This window comes from Abrus precatorius, unplaced genomic scaffold (genome assembly GCF_003935025.1).
Source record: "Abrus precatorius isolate BTA unplaced genomic scaffold, Abrus_2018 Scaffold3, whole genome shotgun sequence".
NCBI classification, from domain to species: Eukaryota; Viridiplantae; Streptophyta; class Magnoliopsida; order Fabales; family Fabaceae; genus Abrus; species Abrus precatorius.
The window spans coordinates 481,486-502,014 of NW_020874373.1; the positions used below are offsets into that span (position 1 = coordinate 481,486).

The 20,529-nt window shown below is 33.7% G+C and overlaps 3 protein-coding genes across 5 annotated transcripts; 1 reads left to right on the top strand and 2 right to left on the bottom strand.

Moving 5' to 3' along the window:
* Positions 1-1,890: 1,890 nt before the first annotated feature.
* On the top strand, positions 1,891-7,653 carry LOC113861323 (BRCA1-associated RING domain protein 1). Of its 3 annotated transcripts, XM_027494071.1 has the most exons (14): positions 1,924-2,024; positions 2,201-2,254; positions 2,362-2,432; positions 2,852-2,947; positions 3,036-3,352; positions 3,479-3,742; positions 3,886-3,986; positions 4,217-4,403; positions 4,504-4,604; positions 5,283-5,373; positions 5,701-5,866; positions 6,602-6,720; positions 7,003-7,367; positions 7,415-7,600. In XM_027494071.1, exons 1-13 carry the CDS (start codon positions 1,924-1,926, stop codon positions 7,348-7,350), a joined length of 2,016 nt encoding a protein of 671 aa, XP_027349872.1. In that variant the 3' UTR covers positions 7,351-7,367; positions 7,415-7,600. The 3 variants fall into 3 exon arrangements, with proteins under 3 accessions (XP_027349871.1, XP_027349873.1, XP_027349872.1); XM_027494070.1 differs by having other exon boundaries at positions 1,891-2,024; positions 7,003-7,653; XM_027494072.1 differs by lacking the exon at positions 2,852-2,947 and having other exon boundaries at positions 1,894-2,024; positions 7,003-7,653.
* A 373-nt stretch (positions 7,654-8,026) lies between these two features.
* LOC113860763 (protein NRT1/ PTR FAMILY 5.2-like) lies at positions 8,027-10,244 on the bottom strand. Its single transcript, XM_027493269.1, has 4 exons — positions 10,112-10,244; positions 9,770-9,987; positions 9,011-9,570; positions 8,027-8,924 (listed from the first exon to the last, which is right to left on the bottom strand). The coding sequence occupies exons 1-4, from the start codon at positions 10,242-10,244 to the stop codon at positions 8,027-8,029; spliced, it is 1,809 nt and encodes a 602-aa protein (XP_027349070.1).
* Positions 10,245-12,973: 2,729 nt separating this feature from the next.
* Positions 12,974-15,180, bottom strand: LOC113860767 (protein NRT1/ PTR FAMILY 5.2-like). The gene is made up of 4 exons (XM_027493272.1): positions 15,054-15,180; positions 14,714-14,931; positions 13,972-14,531; positions 12,974-13,883 (listed from the first exon to the last, which is right to left on the bottom strand). Exons 1-4 carry the CDS (start codon positions 15,178-15,180, stop codon positions 12,974-12,976), a joined length of 1,815 nt encoding a protein of 604 aa, XP_027349073.1.
* Between the last annotated feature and the right edge of the window lie 5,349 nt (positions 15,181-20,529).

Sequence of the window (20,529 nt, forward strand, 5' to 3'; positions counted from 1 at the left end):
TTTTGTTTAAATAAATAGTTATATAAAAAATTATAATTTAATGATAGAATTTATAGAATAAATTTATTAAAATGAATTAAAAATATTACAGTTAATTTTTAAATTCTTTTAATTAGTATTTTTTTTAAATATTAAATACACATGTAATAAATTATAAAATATTTTTGTTTGTTACTATTATAGTTGTTATTCTAGAAAGTGAAAGGAGAGACTTGTCAAAGTAAGGAGTGGATGGGCACTGAGAGGCTTCTTGGAAGTTTATGCAAAAACGATGTCTATTGGATGTGGTTGCTGCAAGCTGCTTGCTTGTGAAAGGTCGATTTTGGACAAACATTCTGTATTGCAGCAGTTAACGACCACTCCTCTGTGTTCAGTTTTGATTGCGCAGTTGTTTTACAGTGTTAGACAAAAAAGGTTTTTGGTAGTTTTTTCCTTTTTCTCGATAGTCGATAAGATTGCCTAAAAAGACGATTTGTGAAATAAAACTTAAATGTTATGTTTTTGCTTATATTCATCTCACAATAGCCAATAAATATAGAGAATATGAACATTTAATTTTGAGAAGAAGAAAAGATAACTAAATTCATCCAGAGAGTTTTTTTATGGTATATTATATGAAATACAAAATATTTTATTTGTACTTTGGAGAAGCACTGTGCCTCATTAAAATGTTTGACTTGCAAGAGTTAAAAAATAGATCATCCTTTGAATAACTTTGATGTTTTTTTTATGGTTATTTTATATGAAAGATATTTAATTTATTTTAAACTTCTGCGGAAGGATTGTACATAAATGCACACTTTAAAAACAGAATGAAATTGATTTGACTTATTGAAAGTAAATTAAATACAATTGTCTGAATTGATAATGGATGAACTTCTCAAATACATGGAATGTATAAATTAATTTTAATCTATAAAACATGTTTTTTTTTAATTTTATATCTTTGTTTTTTTTTTTATATAGAAACTTATTCAATTTAAGTTGCATGTAAAAATACAAGTTAATAATATAAAAAATATAACGTTGAAGTCTCAACTACTTAAAAATAAATAAAAACTTATAAGAAAAAAATATGTATGATTGTGAGAAAATATCATGTTAATAAAAAAAACACCATACTTAAAAAAGGTTCATTTAGTTTAGAAAAATCTAACCTTGATGGTTAAGACCCAGTTTGTACTCAATGGTGATAATAGATCAAAACTGACATTTGACACGCCTTTTAACTCCTATTCTCTTATCAAATCAGAATTTTAAATTTAAGGGGATCTTAAGCTTCCATAACCAGCACCAACTTTAATTTAACCCAACTGTATCAAAAGGCTATATAAGTCGAAGGTAGCCATTGATAGTTGCTGTATAAATGTCACATCTACTTTCAAACCAAATTCAACAACTTTCAACATCGAGAGAGAAAATAGGCCAAATTTGTAGATTTTCAAATCTCCATGCATTTGGTTATGGTAATTAAATTTAAAAACTCTTGCTGTCATTAATATTAGGTCGGTAAATTTTTTTTTAGAAGTTATTTAAAAGTGTTCTTTATATAAATAAAGATATAAATAGAGATTTGTGGTCTTTTTATATCTTTCCTGGTTTGAATGATTTTATACAAAAACTTATGGCATACAAAGGTGAAATAAAATGCAGCGGGAAAGGAGCATGGAAACAGGAAGATGAAAAATTCGAAAGAAATTGAAAAGAGAGAGAAAAAGAAAAGTGGCGCGAGTGCTTCAAACTAAAACGTCATCGTTGTGGGCGCCAATCAAATCCTTTACCCGCCCCTCCGCTCACAGTCAACAAATCTGAGCCGTCCACATTTACATCCAACACATCATTTCTGAAAAGACCGCCGCCCCATAAAACCCGAATAAAATCTAAAATCTCACCACTCTCTCCTCTTCCACACGACCATAAGGAATGGAGGATTCTAGAAAATCTAGCAGCAGCAAAACTAAACTGTTGAATCCATGGATGCTTCACTTCCAGAAACTCGCTCTGGAACTCAAGTGCCCTCTCTGGTTTGTTATTTTTCCCCCACCCACTTCTTTTTCTTCTGTTTCGTTGCTCATAATGAAAATTTTCCCTCTCTGTTTGCTTTTTTTTTTTGCCCCTACTTCTAGGTTTTGGTACTGTTGTTTTCTTTTTTAATTTATTTTAATTTCGAGTAGATGATTTGATTTGCTGTTTCTTGCAGTTTGAGCTTGTTCAAGAGGCCGGTGTTACTTCCGTGCAACCACTTGTTCTGCAAGTTCGTTGCTCCTTCTTCTGTTTCTTTGTTCCTGTGTTGGCTTGGCTATCTAATTGTGCGATTTTCTTGGTGGATGAAAATTATTGACGATATTTTGATTTTGGCAGTTCCTGCTTGGCTGATTGCGTAACTGTTGGGTCTGAATGTGCTGTCTGTAAGACTAAGTATGCTCAAACAGGTAACTTATCATTTTTTCCCCTTCAATTCAATATGTTATGTTTCTGAATCTCTCCCCTTGTGTATGTAGTACGAAAGTGAAAATTTACCAAGGGCATGTTTGGAAGAGCTTACAGATAGCTTATGAAAACAACTCATGATTCTCGTAGGCTTGTTTTAGTTTATTTCAAAATAGTCTTGTGGTATACTTTATTAAAATATGTTGTTTTTATGTGGACAATTTTGTTGTTAAATTTTGTTGCATAAGTTGTCTTTTAAAAATAGCTTATTTAATAAGCACTTCAATAACTTGTGTATTTAAACACACTCTAGTATGGTTTTATGTTCAACTAGCCTTGGGTAGCCAGATTTTTTTTCCTTTTAAAATATGATATCTTTTACTCATTCTTATACTTTCTATCCTGTGATTGAGGATGGCAGATGTAAGGCACATGCCTTTTGTGGAAAATATGGTAGCAATCTATAGAAGCTTGGATGCCACCTTTTGTGCTAGTTTGTTTCAGCAACGTTCTTCTGGTGAAGCCACTTTGCTTTGCTTTTGGATAGCTTTTCCAATTGATTGTATTGCTTGATGCTGATTTTTGCTTGAATTTGGTTAATGTAGATGATGTGAGGGTTCTGGAACCATGCCAGGCATTTCACAATTCCACTTCTAGTAGCATAAAAACTGACAAGGTTCCACGGAATTTACCCAATTGCAATGAGATTGGGGTTGGCAAGAATCACAGATCTAAGATTGCAGTGCATGATAAAGCTGATGAGCTTGAGATGTCTTGTGGGAGAAGGAAGCCTAATCTGATCCAGCAGATGGAACTTGGGGAAATGGATGTGAATCAAGTGACACAATCAGCACCTGACAGCCCTCCATTTTGTGATACCAAAGGTTCAGATAATGACTGCAGTGATCAAGACAGTGAGCAAGTAAGAAAAACTATGCTTTTTTGTGGTTTTCTATACTTACACAGTCAAATGCAGCTTTCCATGTATAGTCGGTCCAATACTCCTTGAACTTGGTGCCTTATTCTCATAATTAACTCTTCATTTCAGCGATTACCTCCTGATAGTTTGGGAAATTCCTCGTTAAAGAGAGCAAGCACTGGAAATGGAAATTTGAAAGAAAGAAGGGGACAGTTCAGGTCTGAAAGTTCAGCATCTGAAACTGAGGGTCTTGTGAGAGATGTTAAGAGACAAAAGGTTTTGGATCCTAAATCTGGAAAGGACCCTGATGAACTATTGACCACAGATGCATCAAATGACTTGTGTCAAAGTGCAAGTATCTGTTCGTTTTGCCAATCCTCTAAAACCTCAGAGGTAATATTTGATTTGCATAAATTTTCTGCACATCACTGCTTGCACATCCCCCTTTCCTTGAAAACTGTTATCCTCTTGTTATATATGCTGATAGACTGATTGCTGAAACTATATTTCCTGGCCTTCATGGTGAATTTTTGTAGGCTACTGGGCCAGTACTGCATTATGCAAATGGGAATTTAGTTACGGGAGATGCAACAAAGCAACCAAATGTCATACCTGTGCACAGAATTTGCATTGACTGGTATGTTAACATGATATTTTGAGTATAACTTGTTCATTACTGTAGTCTGCTAATCTATATTTTGGTGGAATTTTTGTGACTTGTAGAGCCACCTAAAAGTAGATACTGAATCTTGAATGATCATGGGTTGTTCAAAACTTATTAAATATGCAGTTGTTGAATACTTTTTCTATCTGTTAGATTTTTATAAGAATTTTGCTGATACTGTGATATAAACTTTGGAAATCCAGGGCACCACAAGTGTACTTTGTTGATGAAACAGTTAAGAATTTGAAGGCAGAACTGGCAAGGGGAGCAAAACTTAAATGCAGCAAATGTGGTCTGAAGGGAGCTGCTCTTGGATGCTATGTCAAATCCTGTAGAAGAACTTACCATGTTACTTGTGCAATGGACATCTCAACTTGCCGATGGGATCATGTACTTCTTTACTCTATTAAAGTTAATTTTTATAAAATATTTTTGTCCTTTTTACCTGCTGTGCTTTATCTAAACTTTGCTGGTGCGTTCACTGGTTCAGGAGGATTTTCTCTTACTCTGTCCTGTCCATTCTTATGTCAAATTCCCAAGTGAGAAATCCAGGCCTAGACAACAGTCAAAGCGTCCTACTTTGTCTCATCAGTATGTTTTCTTCCAACTTATTTACTATTTAAACATTATTTAAATTACATGTATGGTCAATAAGTGATACTTTTTTGTTTTGAAACCATATGTTAGTGTTGGGAAATTGGAAAAAGCCCCTAACTTTGGCTTGACTTTGCACTCAAACAGGCCTTTGATGGCTTTACAGGGTTTTAATTCTAACATTTAGGGTGCGTTTGTAAACATAAGTTTTTATTCAATATTTTTTTACATGAGGGTTTATTTTACTAATTTGATTATTAAATTTTTTGAAATAAATTAAAATGTGCTTATTCTGTTAAGTTATAGTGAAAAGTTTGTTGAAATAAGCTAAAAAAACCCATGTTGTAAATTATTTTCATAAGTTTTTCTAAACATCCCTTTTGTGGTGGTTGATTAGAGTATAAATTAAAGTACTTTGCATACTGATCTGATAATAAATATAGTTCATTTCATTTCTTAAACCAGAGAATATTGCATAATTAGTAGATTCTAGATAGTGCTCTGATAAAAGACTCAATCTGTTATTATTGAGTAGATTTCAGGGTTCAGTTCACACCCGTTTTGTTTTTCATAGTGCCCATACTCTATTCATATAGAAATAACTTATTTTGGTATTATAAGTTAGTTTTCCTGTCAAACTTTGATACTATTACTAAGTAACTCTCCTGTTTACAGGCCATCTCACCCCTCAAATCCTCTTGAAGCTTCCCAGGATGACAGTAGAAAATTGGTGTTTTGTGGATCTGCTCTATCAATTGATGAAAAGGTTAGAACAAGTTAGTATGAATATTGTCTGCTTTCTGTGATTAAGTCTGTTTGTTATCTTCAGTATCTTTGGTATTTTTATTTCTTGGGACATCTACTTAATTGCAAAAAGTACAAGCTGGTTGCTCAGTCTTTTGACAAGTTGAACTATCTGGCATTGATAAAATTTCTAATTAAAAAACCTCTTTCCGTGCTCTGTTTAGCTAATTGATATCCTTTTATACACTTGATGAAGAGCATGGTGCATCATACTGTGCTTATATATGTTTGACTAATTGATATGTTTTCCTGACATTTTGTTTTTGGTATTCCCTTCTTGATGGTGCAGGTAATTTTAATCAATTATGCAAGCAGTGTTGGTGCTGTAGTGACCAAGTTCTGGAGCTCAAATGTCACCCATGTGATTGCAGCAACTGATGCAAATGGAGCGTGCTCCCGAACATTGAAAGTTCTCATGGCAATTCTACATGGACGATGGGTTCTAAAAATGGATTGTAAGTTATTTAAGTTCTATATTTTTTAATGTTGCTTACTTGAATTGATGCTTGCCTTTTAAGATTCACTCTTTACAAACATTGATGAGTGATTAATGGTTTCAATTTGAGGGTTTTGGCTTGGAATATACCTTTCATTTTGGCAGACAATGAAGTCAAAGTCAATCATGTTCTCTGTGTTTTGATCTCTTGCAAGTTATGAATTGCCCCCTAAAATTTTGACATTGTGGTAGTAATTATTAAATTTTATTTAACAACTTGTAAATTAAAACATTGAATTTTCAACTCATGAAAACCTTGAAATACCTGTCATTTAGCATGACATCTTGATAGTTAATTAATATAACATGCCCCCTTTGTTAGTATAATTATTTTGGCAATGCTAGGACCCACACTGTGGCCCTGGTAGAGGGGCCTGCTAATGGGGGTGGGTGTAGGGAAAAGGAATTGCTATGGAGAGCATTTGTGTAGATCCAACCTTGTATTCTGGTTGCATACTTGTATGACTCTAGCTCCTACCACTTGGTCTACTAACACTAATTTGAATCGATGCCTGAAACTTAATCTTCTACACAGGCTTGTGCCTTTTAATGTTATTTTCCTGTTTAATCCATGTTTAACATTCTCTGTCTGAGAATTGTTGCATGTTTTTCATGTGTGTGTTAGTGTTTTTTAATGCTAATTTGTATTCATATTTTTGTCTTCATGTTGATGCTATATATTTTTGTATTGCAGGGGTAAAAGCATGCATGGATGAGATGAATCCTGTTAACGAAGAACCATATGAAATTAATCTTGACAACCAAGGGTGTCATGGTGGCCCAAAAGCTGGCAGACTTAGGGCAATGGCCAATGTAAATATTCTTTTATTGAATCTAATGTTCATGTAAAAGGCATGAACTATCTTTTGCACTGTCAACAATATCAAAGTAATTTGATGAACGCCTCTTGTTTTTGTTGTCTAGCAACTGATGCATCTAGATAGATATGTTAAGACCATATGTTCTGTCTAGCTTGACTTTTTACTATTAATTTCTTGTCTTTTTGAGGCTCCTGCTGTCTGGTGATATTAATTGTTAAATTAATTGGGAAATCTCATGAATTCTGTTCTAATATTCTATTTGTTATGATGGTAGGAGCCAAAGCTATTCAGTGGCTTAAAGTTTTATTTTTCTGGGGATTATGTGTCTGCTTATAAGGAAGATCTTGAAGAATTAATTGAAGTGGGGGGAGGTGTTGTTTTGAAAAGCAAGGATGAGTTGGAGGCCCAAAGAGATAAATGTGAAGCTGATTCTTCCAAGTTGCTGGTTGTTTACAACCTTGATCCCCCACAAGGATGTAAGTTGGGGGAGGAAGTTTCAATTCTTTGGCAGAGGCTAAACGAGGCAGAGGATTTAGCTGCTAATACTGGTTATCAAGTCATTGGTCACACGTGGATCCTTGAATCAATTGCTGCTTGTAAACTGCAGTCTTTTGTTAGCTAAAATGCATTAGGTAGCTAGTATTTTGTCCATCTCTTGATAGGGTGTTTATTCTACAAAAGAACTGACCAATCCTGTACATGATTTTGATTTGAATTTATTGTCTTTCCTTGGCTGTCAAGCTATTTTGTTTATGTAACATTTACTGACTTAGGTCTGGCTGCTTTTTGCCTCGTCATAATAACTTGGTATGGAAAATTATTACTATCTTATGTTTTTGATTAACTGGATCTCATCTTTTTGAGATGGATCATGAGAGTCTTCATACAATACGTAAATGCCAAAAGCCATTTGATTATGTTCAGCTTAATTTCACGAAGTCTCAGAAAATTGCGTTCATGATGGTTGGTTTTTCTTATATTTGCCCCCTCTCTTTGCTATGCCCCTGAAACTGAAATTTAGATTCCGGGAAGTTTTAGAAGTATTTAGCCAATAAAATTCTGCATTTTCTTAATATTGGCATGCAGTAAAGACGTGTGGGGGATTTTCTTAGCAGAGATGTTTTATCGGGATATGAAAATTCTCATGAATTTGTTGATGTACTTAAACAAGCACACTGCTTTTTAGCTTGAAAAGAGCTCAGAAATGACGAGGGCTAAAGTGAAAGTGTCACGGAAGGTAGATTTGAAGCACTTTACATTCCCAAAGGGCTGATATAAGAAATGAGGTTTTGTTTTCCCTAGGGTTTGCCATCTAGTTGGAGGGCACTTAGGGTTATCCCAGTATTGTCTTGAGACGAGGCTGGGTTCATCTCCAAGCTCGATTTGTTTTGCGTTACATCAACATTATAGACAAAGAGTTTGGCAACAACCAAAAAGCAAAGGAAGTTGAGAAAGCTTAATATGGCCATGAAACCATAATAATAATCTAAATGGGAGACGTTTAGATTATCCAAAACCCAACCCTGGTGACCATGTCTCTTGGTGATATCAGCAACAACTGAAAGAAGAAAACTACTAAGAAAACTTCCAACACCCAAGCTGGTTGTGAAATATGCTGTTCCGAGACTTTTCATGCCATCTGGTGCTTGGTCATAGAATAACTCTATCTTGGCAACTTCAACGAAGTTATCAGCAACCCCTGCCAAAGCAAACTGAGGAAGGAGGATGAAAACAGTGAGAGGAATTGTATCATGGAGGCCTAAGAGGTGGTTTTCCTTTGCAACCCTTAGTCTCCTCCTTTCAGCTAAGCATGCCGTGACCATTATAATGATATGTAGCAGAAGTCCAATGCCAAGTCTCTGCAGCAACGTGATCCCTCTGGGGTTCCTTGTGTAGCACCGGATCACAGGAACAAAAACACGGTCATAGATAACAATGCTTATCAGCATAAAAATAGAAGTAAATGCTGTAAGACATGCAGGGGGGATTTCAAAATGGGATCCCATTTTCCTGTCTAGCGTTGTGCCTTGTTTGACAAAGAGTGTGCCCGTTTGAACTATCAAGGTACTTGGAACAACCGTTGTAAGCAAAATAGGTATCATTTTTGTCATTTGCTTGCTTTCCTCAACTTGGGTCACAGTACACAGCATCCAAGATGATGTTTGGCCAGTCTTAATAGCTGCTTTGTCAAGGAAACTGCAGCCGAGAAGGGGGTGATTTATGCCAAATTTCAGTGACATGTAAATAAATATGAAGGGCTGAAAAGTAAATGGGCTTATAACCTCAATGAAGAGCTGTGGTCAATTCTGTTTCTTCCATTACTTGCATATTCTTCAACGCTTAGCTCATGTAGTTCTTTTGTATCGTCTGGGACAAGTAGCTTCCACTTCCTCCCAGCAGCCACATAGACCTGAAGCATCCTGGTGATTGGGCTGCCTGAGGGCAATTTGTGCCGATAAAATGGAGTTCCTACTAGAAAAACCAATACTGAAATAGCAAGCCCAAGGGTGGGAAGGCCATATCCAATTGTCCAACCTACATTGTCTTGTATGTAAATCAAGAAAGTGTTGGAAAAAAGGGTACCAAATAAAATACTAAAAAACCACCAATTGAAGAAGGAAAGTTTATAGGATCTCTCTTTAGGCTCAAACTCATCAAATTGGTCTGCTCCCATGGTGGAAATGTTGGGTTTTGTTCCTCCTGTGCCGACTGCAATGATATAAAGGGCCAAGAAGAAAACACCCCTTTGAAATGCCGATGCCCGTGGACAATTCTGGTCTTGAGCACATGGTGGAGGCCTCAGTGCTGGCAGGGAAACGGCTAGAGTCAATAAACACATTCCCTATGACCAAAGAAATTAAAACAGGGCAAGTCACATTAGTACTTACAAAACATAGTACCATACATAATCACCAATTTTGTCTGGATAATTGAATGGTTTATAGAAGACCACAATGTTTTTCCGAGATTGTTGTCAACTCCAACCCTTCTTTACCACCAAATAATATTCAAATGATAAAAAACAATATCTCATTACATACCAAAAGATAAATGCATGATGCAATGACAAAGGTCCTATATCGGCCAAGATAGGCATCGGCAATGTAAGCTCCTGCAAGCGGCATCATCCATACTGAACCCACCCAGTTGCTAACGTTGTTTGAAGATTTCACAGTGCCCTCATGGAGCTTTTTACTTAGATACAACACTAGGTTTGATGCTATCCCGTAGTAAGCCATCCTTTCAAACACTTCATACCCTATAAAATACAAACACGTGCATGTCCATATTCATATGAAATAATAATATTACTATACGTGAAAACAAAAAGATAGAAAAGAAAGGATTGGGTATATGTCAAGGACACCAAAGATTTCATTTACCAACTATGAAGGAACATGCTTTCCATCTTCCCGTCTTTGATCTCAAAACGGGTCTACCTTTTAGGTCCACTGTGCCATCTTGAGTGTAATCTTCGTTCCCGTTTGCTGGGCCTTTTTCTTCTACCACTGCCATGATGCTGGAAGAAAACAATTATCTTGGGCTCTTTTGTGGAGAATCATGCAAGCATTCTAGCTTCTCTCAGGTGCTTTTTATAAAGGTAGAGGCGGGTACAACACTGATTTTTGAAGCTTAGTTTTCCCAACCTCACGTAATACATACATTGTCCACTTGCACGAGCTAACTGAAAAAGAATCTTGGGACCGAAAAAGGAATCAGTTGTATTTTGTTTTTTACTGTTTGTCATTTATTTACATATTTTCTGTGTCTTTCTTAATTTCCTCGTGTGTTTGGTGTTTACCTTCGATTAATCGACCAAGCTGTTGTTAGATCCTAGAAGTTAACGTGAGATTGATATGTCACAAAAGTCATGAGCTAAAGGCTAAAAGGCAAAAAATTCTGTAGATTCAATTGACATTTCCTGAATATATTATTTTCATTTCTCTTTATAAGTATAAAATAATTTGTTTTTATTTATTTGTCTATTTAGAAGTTTAAGGTGATATTAATTGTTATTTTTCTATTAATATTATTTTGTTCATATTAAATATTTATACTATTTTAATAGTAAAATACCTCACTAATATGAGTAAATTAGAAATTTTTGTAGTTGATTCTAACAAAATAATTGAATTATTTGATGTGTATAATTTTTTTGCTCTTTATGAACAGATAGATACAAGAAAAATATAGTATATACTTTATTCCATTTTTAGTCGCTAGTCATCTGTAATGCTATGGTCCGCTTGTCTCTATCTCATGTTTCATTCTTGCTTTGATTTTCCTATTGTATAAATTTGACTTTGAAGCAGGAGCAAGAGGGTTGAAATTGCCGAAAGCATTTTCTTAATTCAAATACATCCATAGATATATATGGCACCAAGTTAATAGTTATTACTAGTAAATAAACATATCTATAAGGGTGCATGAGATGGGGACATAACTTGTTTACATACTGATCGAAAAACTGTACGATCATGTTTTAAGGCTGCTATCAATTCCTGCGCAAAAAAGAGACAAACTTGATTATGGAAATATAACGAACGACTATTTACTGCTTGTAAACTAAAAATGATTAATAATAGAAATGTTGAATTAAATGAGAATGCACCTTAGCTGAGACAGTACTAAAGCTGGACAGCCAAGTGGATGACTAAAACCAGCAAGCTATAGAAATTGATGATGAACCAATTGGAGACACAGAAACCTTTCAGTATGTCTATCAAAGATGTAACATTGCCGTCTTAGAAGTTAGGACCTACCAATTACTCAGAAGCAAATAAATTCCTTCATTGGAGAAAAGAAATACATAAGGATATATGGGATGATTAAAAAACATGAAGCATGAAAGACTGAGTAGTGTGCATATGGCTTGGGTGTGAAAAATTATAATTGATTATAGATGTAGTCAATTATATGACTTAAGTTTTATGTGTAAATATGCTAAGTAAAAAGGTTTAAAAATGACGTGTTTCATTTTTATTGTCTCAAATAATTGTTTTTTATAATTAAAATATATAAAAAATTGATATAATAATAATAATAATAATAATAATAATAATAATAATAATAATAATAATAATAATTGATTTTGTAATACTGGATATAAAATGAGAAAACAAAAATTAACTGAAAAATAACCTGTTAACTTTTAATTATAATGTCTAAAATTTTGTTTATCATAGGGAACTCGTATCCTTTGTTGATACTATAATTGAAATTATAAAATAAATTTGAATTGTAATAAGGACATAAAGTTTAACCCAATAACGTTGCATACTTGAGTTGCTTATCTTTTTTAGTGTTGTTCTTGACGAACATTGATGGGAGACACCTAATGGTTTCGATTTCAGGGTTCTGGCTTGGAATATGGCATTCATTTTGGCAGACAATGAAAACAAAGTCAATTATTTTCTGTATGTTTTGATCTCTTGCCAAGTTATGAATTGCCCCCCAAAGAAAAAGTCTCTCTCTCTCTCTCTCTTCTAAATTATCTATTTGACAGTGAGGTAGTAATGATTAAATTTCATTTAACTCATGGAAACCTTGAAATACATGTAATTTAGCATGGAACCCTGGGAGTTACTTAATATAACATTCCCTTTATTAGTATAATTATTTTGGTAATGGTTGGACCCACTCTATTGCCTGTGGCACTGGCAGAGGGGCCAACTAATGGGGGCGGGGCGTAAGGGAAAGAAAATTGCAATGCAGGGCATTTGTGCATATCCAACCTTGTTATGCTCGTTGCATGCCTCTGCCTCCTCCTATACTTATTTCTGTCTGTTAACACTTGGAAATTTATATTGATTTAATGTTTTCTTTTCCCTGTTTAATCCATGCATAAACGTTAACAACGTGCTTTTTAATACATCCTTTTAGTACTCTTAATTATAAATTAAAATTTATTAAAAATTATTTAAATGTGATAAATAAATATTAAATTGAAAAAATACATAATATTTATAATTTTTAATTAATTTCAATATAAAAAACTAAAATATTTTAGTATATTTGTTTAATGCTTATTCATATTTTCTTGAATGAATGATATGGTTTTTATTTAATGAAATGGTAAAGAGAGATTATAAAAAAACTTTAAACTAAATTATTAAAAGAGATATAATAATAAATAATAATTTATAAAATTAAGTTTTTGACCGTAATTCATGTAGCTGTGACTTAGGAGTAAAATCATGCATGGAAGAGAAGAATTCTACATGCAAAAGAAAAACCGTATGAAATTAATCTTGACAACCAAGGGTGTGATCCCTTTGTCGAAGTCTTTGGGTTATTCCAGTATTGTCTCGAGACGACGCCGAGTTAATCTCCAAGCTCGATTTGTTTTGTGTTACATCAACGTTATAGACAAAGAACTTGGCAACAAACAAGAAGCAAAGGAAGTTGACAAAGCTTAATGCGGCCATGAATCCATAATAATAATCTAAACGGGAAACGTTTAGATTGTCCAAAATCCAACCTTGGTGACCATGTCTCTTGGTGATATCAGCAACAGCTGAAAGAAGAAAACTGCTGAGAAAACTTGCAATACCCAAGCTGGTTGTGAAATATGATGTTCCAAGACTTTTCATGCCATTGGGGGCTTGATCATAGAATAACTCTGTCTTGGCAACTTCGACAAAGTTATCAGCAATCCCTGCCAAAGCAAACTGAGGCAGAAGAATGAAAATTGTAAGAGGAATTGCATCATCCGGACCAAAGAGATGGTTTTCTCTTACAACCTTGAGTCTCCTTCTTTCAGCTAAGCATGCAGTGACCATTACCATGATATGTAGCACAAGTCCAATGCCAAGTCTTTGCAACAATGTGATCCCTCTGGGGTTCTTTGTGTAGCACCTGATTGTAGGAACAAAAACACGGTCATAGATAACAAGGCTTATCAACATGAAGATAGTAATAAATGCTACAAGACATGCTGGGGGGATTTCAAAATGGGGTCCCATGTTCCTGTCTAGCGTGGTGCCTTGTTTGACAAAGAGTGTGGTCGCTTGAATTATCATGGTGCTTGGAACAATCGTTGTAAGCAAAATAGGGATCATTTTTGTCATTTGCTTGGTTTCCTCAACTTGGGTCACAGTACAAAGTATCCATGATGATGTTTGGTCAGTCATAATAGCAGCTTTGTCAAGGAAACTGCAAGCAGAGAAGGTGGAGATTTGTGCAAATGATTCAAGTCAAATTTGTGATATAAAGATGAAGGGGAGAAAAGTAAATGGACAACCTCAGTGAAGAGCTGTGAGCAATTCTGGTTCTTCTATTATTCGCATATTCTTCAATGCTCAGCTCATGTAGCTCTTTTGGATTATCTCGGACATGTAACTTCCACTTCCTCACAGCTGCCACGTATACCTGAAGCATCCTAGTTATTGGGCTCCCTGAGGGTAATTTGTGCCTATAAAATGGAGTTCCTACCAAAAACACCAATACTGAAACAGCAAGCGCAAGGGTGGGAACGCCATATCCAATACTCCAACCTACATTGTCTTGTATGTAAACCAAGAAAGTGTTGGCAAAAAGGATACCAAAGAAAATACCAAAAAACCACCAATTAAAGAAGGAAAGTTTATGGGATTTCTCTTTGGGCTCAAACTCATCAAATTGGTCTGCTCCCATGGTAGAAATGTTGGGTTTTGTTCCTCCTATGCCTATTGCAATGATATAAAGGGCCAAGAAGAAAACACCCCTTTGCAATGTCGATGCCTGTGAACAATTCTGGTCTTGAACACATGGTGGTGGCTTCAGTGCTGGCAGTGAAACAGCTAGAGTCAACAAACACATTCCCTATGATCAACGAAAACATGGGCAAGTCCTGTTAGTACTTAGAAAACCAATTAAGTCAAGCATGAATATAATTGAATGATTTATAAGAGACCACAATGTTTATCCAAGATTATTATCAACTCCAACTCTTCTTTACCGCTAAGTAATATTCAAATGATAAAAAATAAATTATCATTTCATACCAAAAGATAAATGCATGATGCAATAACAAAGGTCCTATATTGGCCAAGATAGGCATCAGCAATGTAAGCTCCTGCAAGTGATATCATCCACACTGAACCCACCCAGTTGCTAAGGTTGTTTGAAGATTGAACAGTGCCCTCATGGAGCTTATTCGTTAGATACAACACTAGGTTTGATACTATTCCGTAGTAAGCCATCCTTTCAAACACTGCATACCCTATAAAATACAAACACATTCATGTCCTATATAAATTCATTAGTGAAAATATTTACTACACGTGAAAATAATAAGGTAGAAAAGAGAGGATTGGGTATATGTCCACTAAAGATTTCGTTTACCAACTATGTAGGAACATGCTTTCCATCTTCCCGTCTTTGATCTCAAAACGGGTCTACCTTTTAGGTCCATTGTGCCATCTTGAGTGTAATCTACACTTGCTTGTCCTTTTTCTTCTAAAACTTCCATGATGTTGGAATAACACATCTATCTTGGGCTCTAATATGTGGATAATCATGCAAGCTTTTTAGCTTCTCTCACGAGCTTTTTATAATGTAGTGGCGCGTACACGACAGTGATTTTGAAGCTTAGTTTTCCCAACCTCATGTAATACATTTGTTCACTTGCATAAGCTGTATTTTGTTAGTACTTGTCATTTATTTACACATTTTCCGTGTCTGTCTTAATTTCCTGTGTGTTTGGTGTTGCTTACTTTTGATTTATCGACCTACCTATTACTAGATCTTAGAAGTTAACGTGAGATTAATGTGTCATCACAAAAGTCACGAGCTATAAGCTAAAAGAAAAAAAAATGTTGATTAAATTGGCTTTATCTGAATGTATTGTTTCTGTCCCTTTTTATTTGTTTAGAAAGAATTATCTGTCTATATTATTGTTATTCTTTTTTGTATGAAAAATTGTTGACTTTAATAGTAAGATTTTACTAACAAAATATTCATTATATTTTTATAATTTTAATATAATAAATAGCTTTTAATAAGAACTTGATATTTTTAAATATTTCAATTTATTTATATAAACATTCTTTTCTTGACACCCTTTGGTTTATATGAAACATTTATGGCCCGACTGTCTAAGTATGTGTAAATGAAAAATTGTCTATTTACACACGCTCCATAACATATCCTGTGAGACAAAAAAAAAAGTATTAATTTATCTAAAATAAAACTACAAAAATAATATAAATATCCAAAAATAAAACTTTATCATCTACAATAATCTTAGCTAGCTTAGACAAATTATTTTTAGTGATACTTATAATTTAAAAACCAAAATAGATATTTATACTATTTAAGTAATTTTTTTTGTTGATGTATTATTTAAGTAATTTAAGAGCTAAAAAAATTCAATAAAAAGTGAATTAAAAAATTTACAATTAATTTTTTAATATGTATAATTTATTCTGTCTATCAATAAATAAACATAAACGAAATCAAGTAGGATATACTTTATTCTCTTTTAGTCAGTAGTAGTCGCTTGCAATGCTATGACCCACTTGCCTCTATCTCATGCTTCATTCTTGCTTTGATATTCGTATTGTTAACTTGACTTTGAAGCTGGGAACAAGAAAATTGAAATTGCCGAAAGCATTTTCTGAATGCAAATACATCCACATATACATCAACTTGGCTGTGCTGCATTATTCTCATCTTTAATTCAACCTTTCAGTTGTTAATCATTTTTTTTTGTTCCCAAGCTTCTATTGCTATAGCCAACAAAATTTCCTTCTATTGCAATGCATTATTCTCATCTTTAATGCACGTATTGATAGCAGCCTTAAAACAGGATCGGTTCAGTATGTTTACGTAGAAATTTAAGATAATACTATTCCTACGGTGATACTTTTTTATTTAAATAAAAGATTTTTATTGTTTGAATAGTTTAAAAGTTAAAAAGAGACTCATTAAATAAATCTAAGAATTAATTATAATAAAATAATTAAAGTCACAACAAGAAAAAACATGATTAGTCACCAAATTTAGCGACTAAAATAAATTTGTAGCAAATAGTGACCAATGTAGCGACTGAAATTAATCCGTTTCTAATAACAACCGAAATAAACCCGTTACAAATAGCAATTGAATTAGCAACCAAATAAAAATTTGTAGCAAATAACTACTAATTTTAGTAACCGAATTAAATCAGTGACAAATAGCAACAGAATTTAACAACCAAATTAAATCAGTAATAATAACAAATGTGCATCTTTCTTCCGAGGGTGAATAGACTAAGGTAGTGAAGTCATCCTAGCTCAATGCTTTCCTATCTGGTCCTGGAGCCTTAAATAAAAAAAAAAGACCTTACGGAACGGAAAAATGGAATCCTCTGAGATAGGTTGAGAAAGCGCGTTAATATCCTGTTGAGAAGTCATCTTGCCACTAAGACTTTGATCTAAAAAAAAGAATATGAGGAATGATGGTCAGTAGTAAAGAGGTTCTGGTAATCTCGCACGATGTGGCCGCCAAGGATATTGGTGTGATTAAATATCCAATTTCCTACAGAGTCCTTAACTTAACTTAAGGGCTAAAATCCTATTACGCCTTCCGCGGGGTGGATAACTGAAATGAATAGTCTTGGACTCCCCTTTTAAAATCCAACTGATACGGGATTTAAGAAAGAAAAAGTCCTCTTCCCCCAGAGTTCAATGTGTTAGGCGGAATCGCATATGAGGCAAGGTTTTTCTCCCTTAACTTCTTTTTTTCCCACCAATCAGCCGGGACATAGTCAAGGAGGGGAACTGCAAGTAAAGTAAGCACATATGTCATTCTCTTCCTCTTATCTAGCTAACTAATTTTTTTTGTTTTGAAAGGCTTTCAGGTTGTGTTGTCCTCCAACCGAATTTAGCAACGAAAAAAGTCGTAGCAAACAGCTACCAATTTTAGCAACCGAATTAAATGAATTAAACAGCTACCAACGGAATTGAATCAGTTCCATCTATTCCTCAAAATTTGGAGGGCACGACTACTCTTACCAGCACACAGCCTCCTTTAAGAGTTCCTTCTATGACTTCATTGTTACTAATTCCTGGAACTACAGATTCAACTGATAAGAAGATATGGCTTGACCCAGGAGTCAAACATGAGTAAGTTAGTTTTGATATACACATATTATATCAAAATGTTTTTTTTATAACTATCTAATTATATGATATCATTATTTTTTTCCAATAGTTATCTACCTTCAGATGGTCCTTCAAAGGTTATTTCCAAAATAATCAAGTCCAAGTTTGATAGTCCATAACCTACTTGGACCAAAGTGCCACAAGAAGTGAGGAATATGTGGTTTGAAGAGTTTAAGGTAACATATTTTAAAGTCATTATGTTATGTAAATATTAAACCCATGTCTCTAACATACACCGAATTCTAAAATAATTGTCAGACATATATATTTATGGGTGATTATCTTAAATATTAGAGGGAGGGGAATAATTTTAACAAAATTACTGCTGTATGTTATTGTATATCTCTATTTGATTTATTTTTTTATTTGCAGAAAACATATAAATGGCTCTCTCAACATAATCTTATCATTAGATCTATTTTTGAGCATAAAAGCTATGTGATTTTAAAGAACATAATGTCTAAGTTACGAAAGGGTAAAGATAAGGGCTTTGGATCACTCCTGATGTCAGGAAGAGCTACACACTCATTGGGTAGGAGAAGAGTTTTAGAAGAAAAACACTATTACTAAACAAAATAGAGCTGGTGGAACATCTTTTTTTTTTTTTTTTAATTATTGCATCATGATAGAATGGTAATTATTTAAATTATCTTTTTTTAAAATAATTTTCTTCATTGGAACTTTACACTTGTATTATTATGCAGACTGAGCAACTTAAGCGAGTTTCCACATCATTTGATATAATGAAAAAGACAAAAAAGAATAAAGCTGGAGAATGGGTCAATGACAAAGCCAAAAACATTGCACTATATACTTGTCTAAATATTACTTTTTTAAAATTTTAGCCTCACTTTTATTATAAATTATGACTAATAACAGTATTAATTTTTTAGGATAAGTTTATTCGACGTCGAATTGAAGCCCATGCACATGATAATGATGACCATAGATGTTGACAATGCCATTTTTTTAGAAGTTGTTGGAGGAAAAAATAAGAAATGTCATGTGTATGGATTAGGACAACTGGGTGAAGAGTTTGTCACATCATTCTCTCCTTGTACTCAGTCTAATCCTAGTTCTAGCGTTAACTATCAGCAGATCATTGCCAACCTTAATGCATAATTAACAACAAAGGACACACGTATTAATATTATGCAGTCTGAATTACAGAGGACCAATTCAAAACTACAGAAAACTGAGATTATTCTCCAACAAGTTGTTAAACACTTGGAAATTTCTACTAGTACCCAAATAGATGATTTTCATGTTGATGCTGATGATGTTGATTCTCCTCATGATGGCGTTGATCCGCATTCATGATTTAATACTTTCTTTCTCTATTTGTTATGTCAATGATTGTACCTTTTTATAAAATGAGCTACACTTTTGTTATGGAGTGAAATATGTATTGTTATGGATTGTAAAACGCATTTTACTTCTTTAGATGTATTTTTTTACTATGTTTGTAAAATTTGACTATTACCAGGTTTTGTTATATATTATGTCTTATATGAGCTTGTTTTGTTATATAAATAGGTTTTGTTGAAAAAAAATAATTTTAAAAAAGTAAAATTATTCATCATAGTTAGCTACCAAATTTAGCTACCGAATTTAGCAACCTAATATTTGAAAAATTTTAGCCACTAAAATAGCAACCGAAAAAGGTAGATGCAAAATATCAACCAAATTAGCTACTACCAGAATACAACGAATTAGCAACCAAATTAGCATCCGAAATTTAGACTTATAATTAGCGACCGAATTAAGTGGTCACAGTTAGCAACCGAAATAGCTACCGCCTTGATAGTGACAATTACGGACAGAAATTAGTAACCAAAATTTAGCGTTGCAATTAGCGACCGAATTGAAAGGTTACAGTTAGCAACCGAAATAACTATCACCTTGATTGTGACAAATAGTGACCAAATTAGCAACCAATATGTGGGGTTGTAGTTAGCAACCGAAATAGCTACCACCTTGGTTGTGGCAAATAGCGACCGAATTTTTCGATAGCTAAATTCAAATTTCTGCAACTGAATACATTTTCAGTCGCTAAATATTTTTGCAACCAACATATTAGCTACCAATTTAAATCGGTGGCTATTTCGATTACAAAAAAATTAGCAACCGATTTTTATATTTTAGTCACCGATTTTTTGGTCGCTAAATACCTTTTTTCTTGTTGTGAGTTTTTATCTATATAATTTCTTTTCCTTTAAACAAATGAACATGAATGACGATAAAATTTAATTACCAGTGATAACCATTAACTGGTATCTTTGTTTGAGGCCATGTATATATGGATGTATTTGCATTAAAAAAAATGCTTTCGGCAATTTCAATTTTCTTGCTCCAGCTTCAAAGTTTTACAATACGAATATCAGAGCAAGAATGAAGCATGAGATAGAGACAAGTGGTAGACCGTAATTAAGATGTTTTAAAATCAATTGGTGTACAAAAAAGAGACAAACTTCACATCAGTGATCCTGAAAGGAAATTTTGTTGGCTATAGCAATTTAACCAAAGGCAAACAAAATTACATTTTAAAAACTAAAATAAATTTTTTTGAACATGCTTAAGAACATATGTTCAAAATATGAATTATATTTCATTATATGCTTTAAATTAATATTTAAAATCTGTATTATTTTTTTTATAATTTTGAGATGATAGAT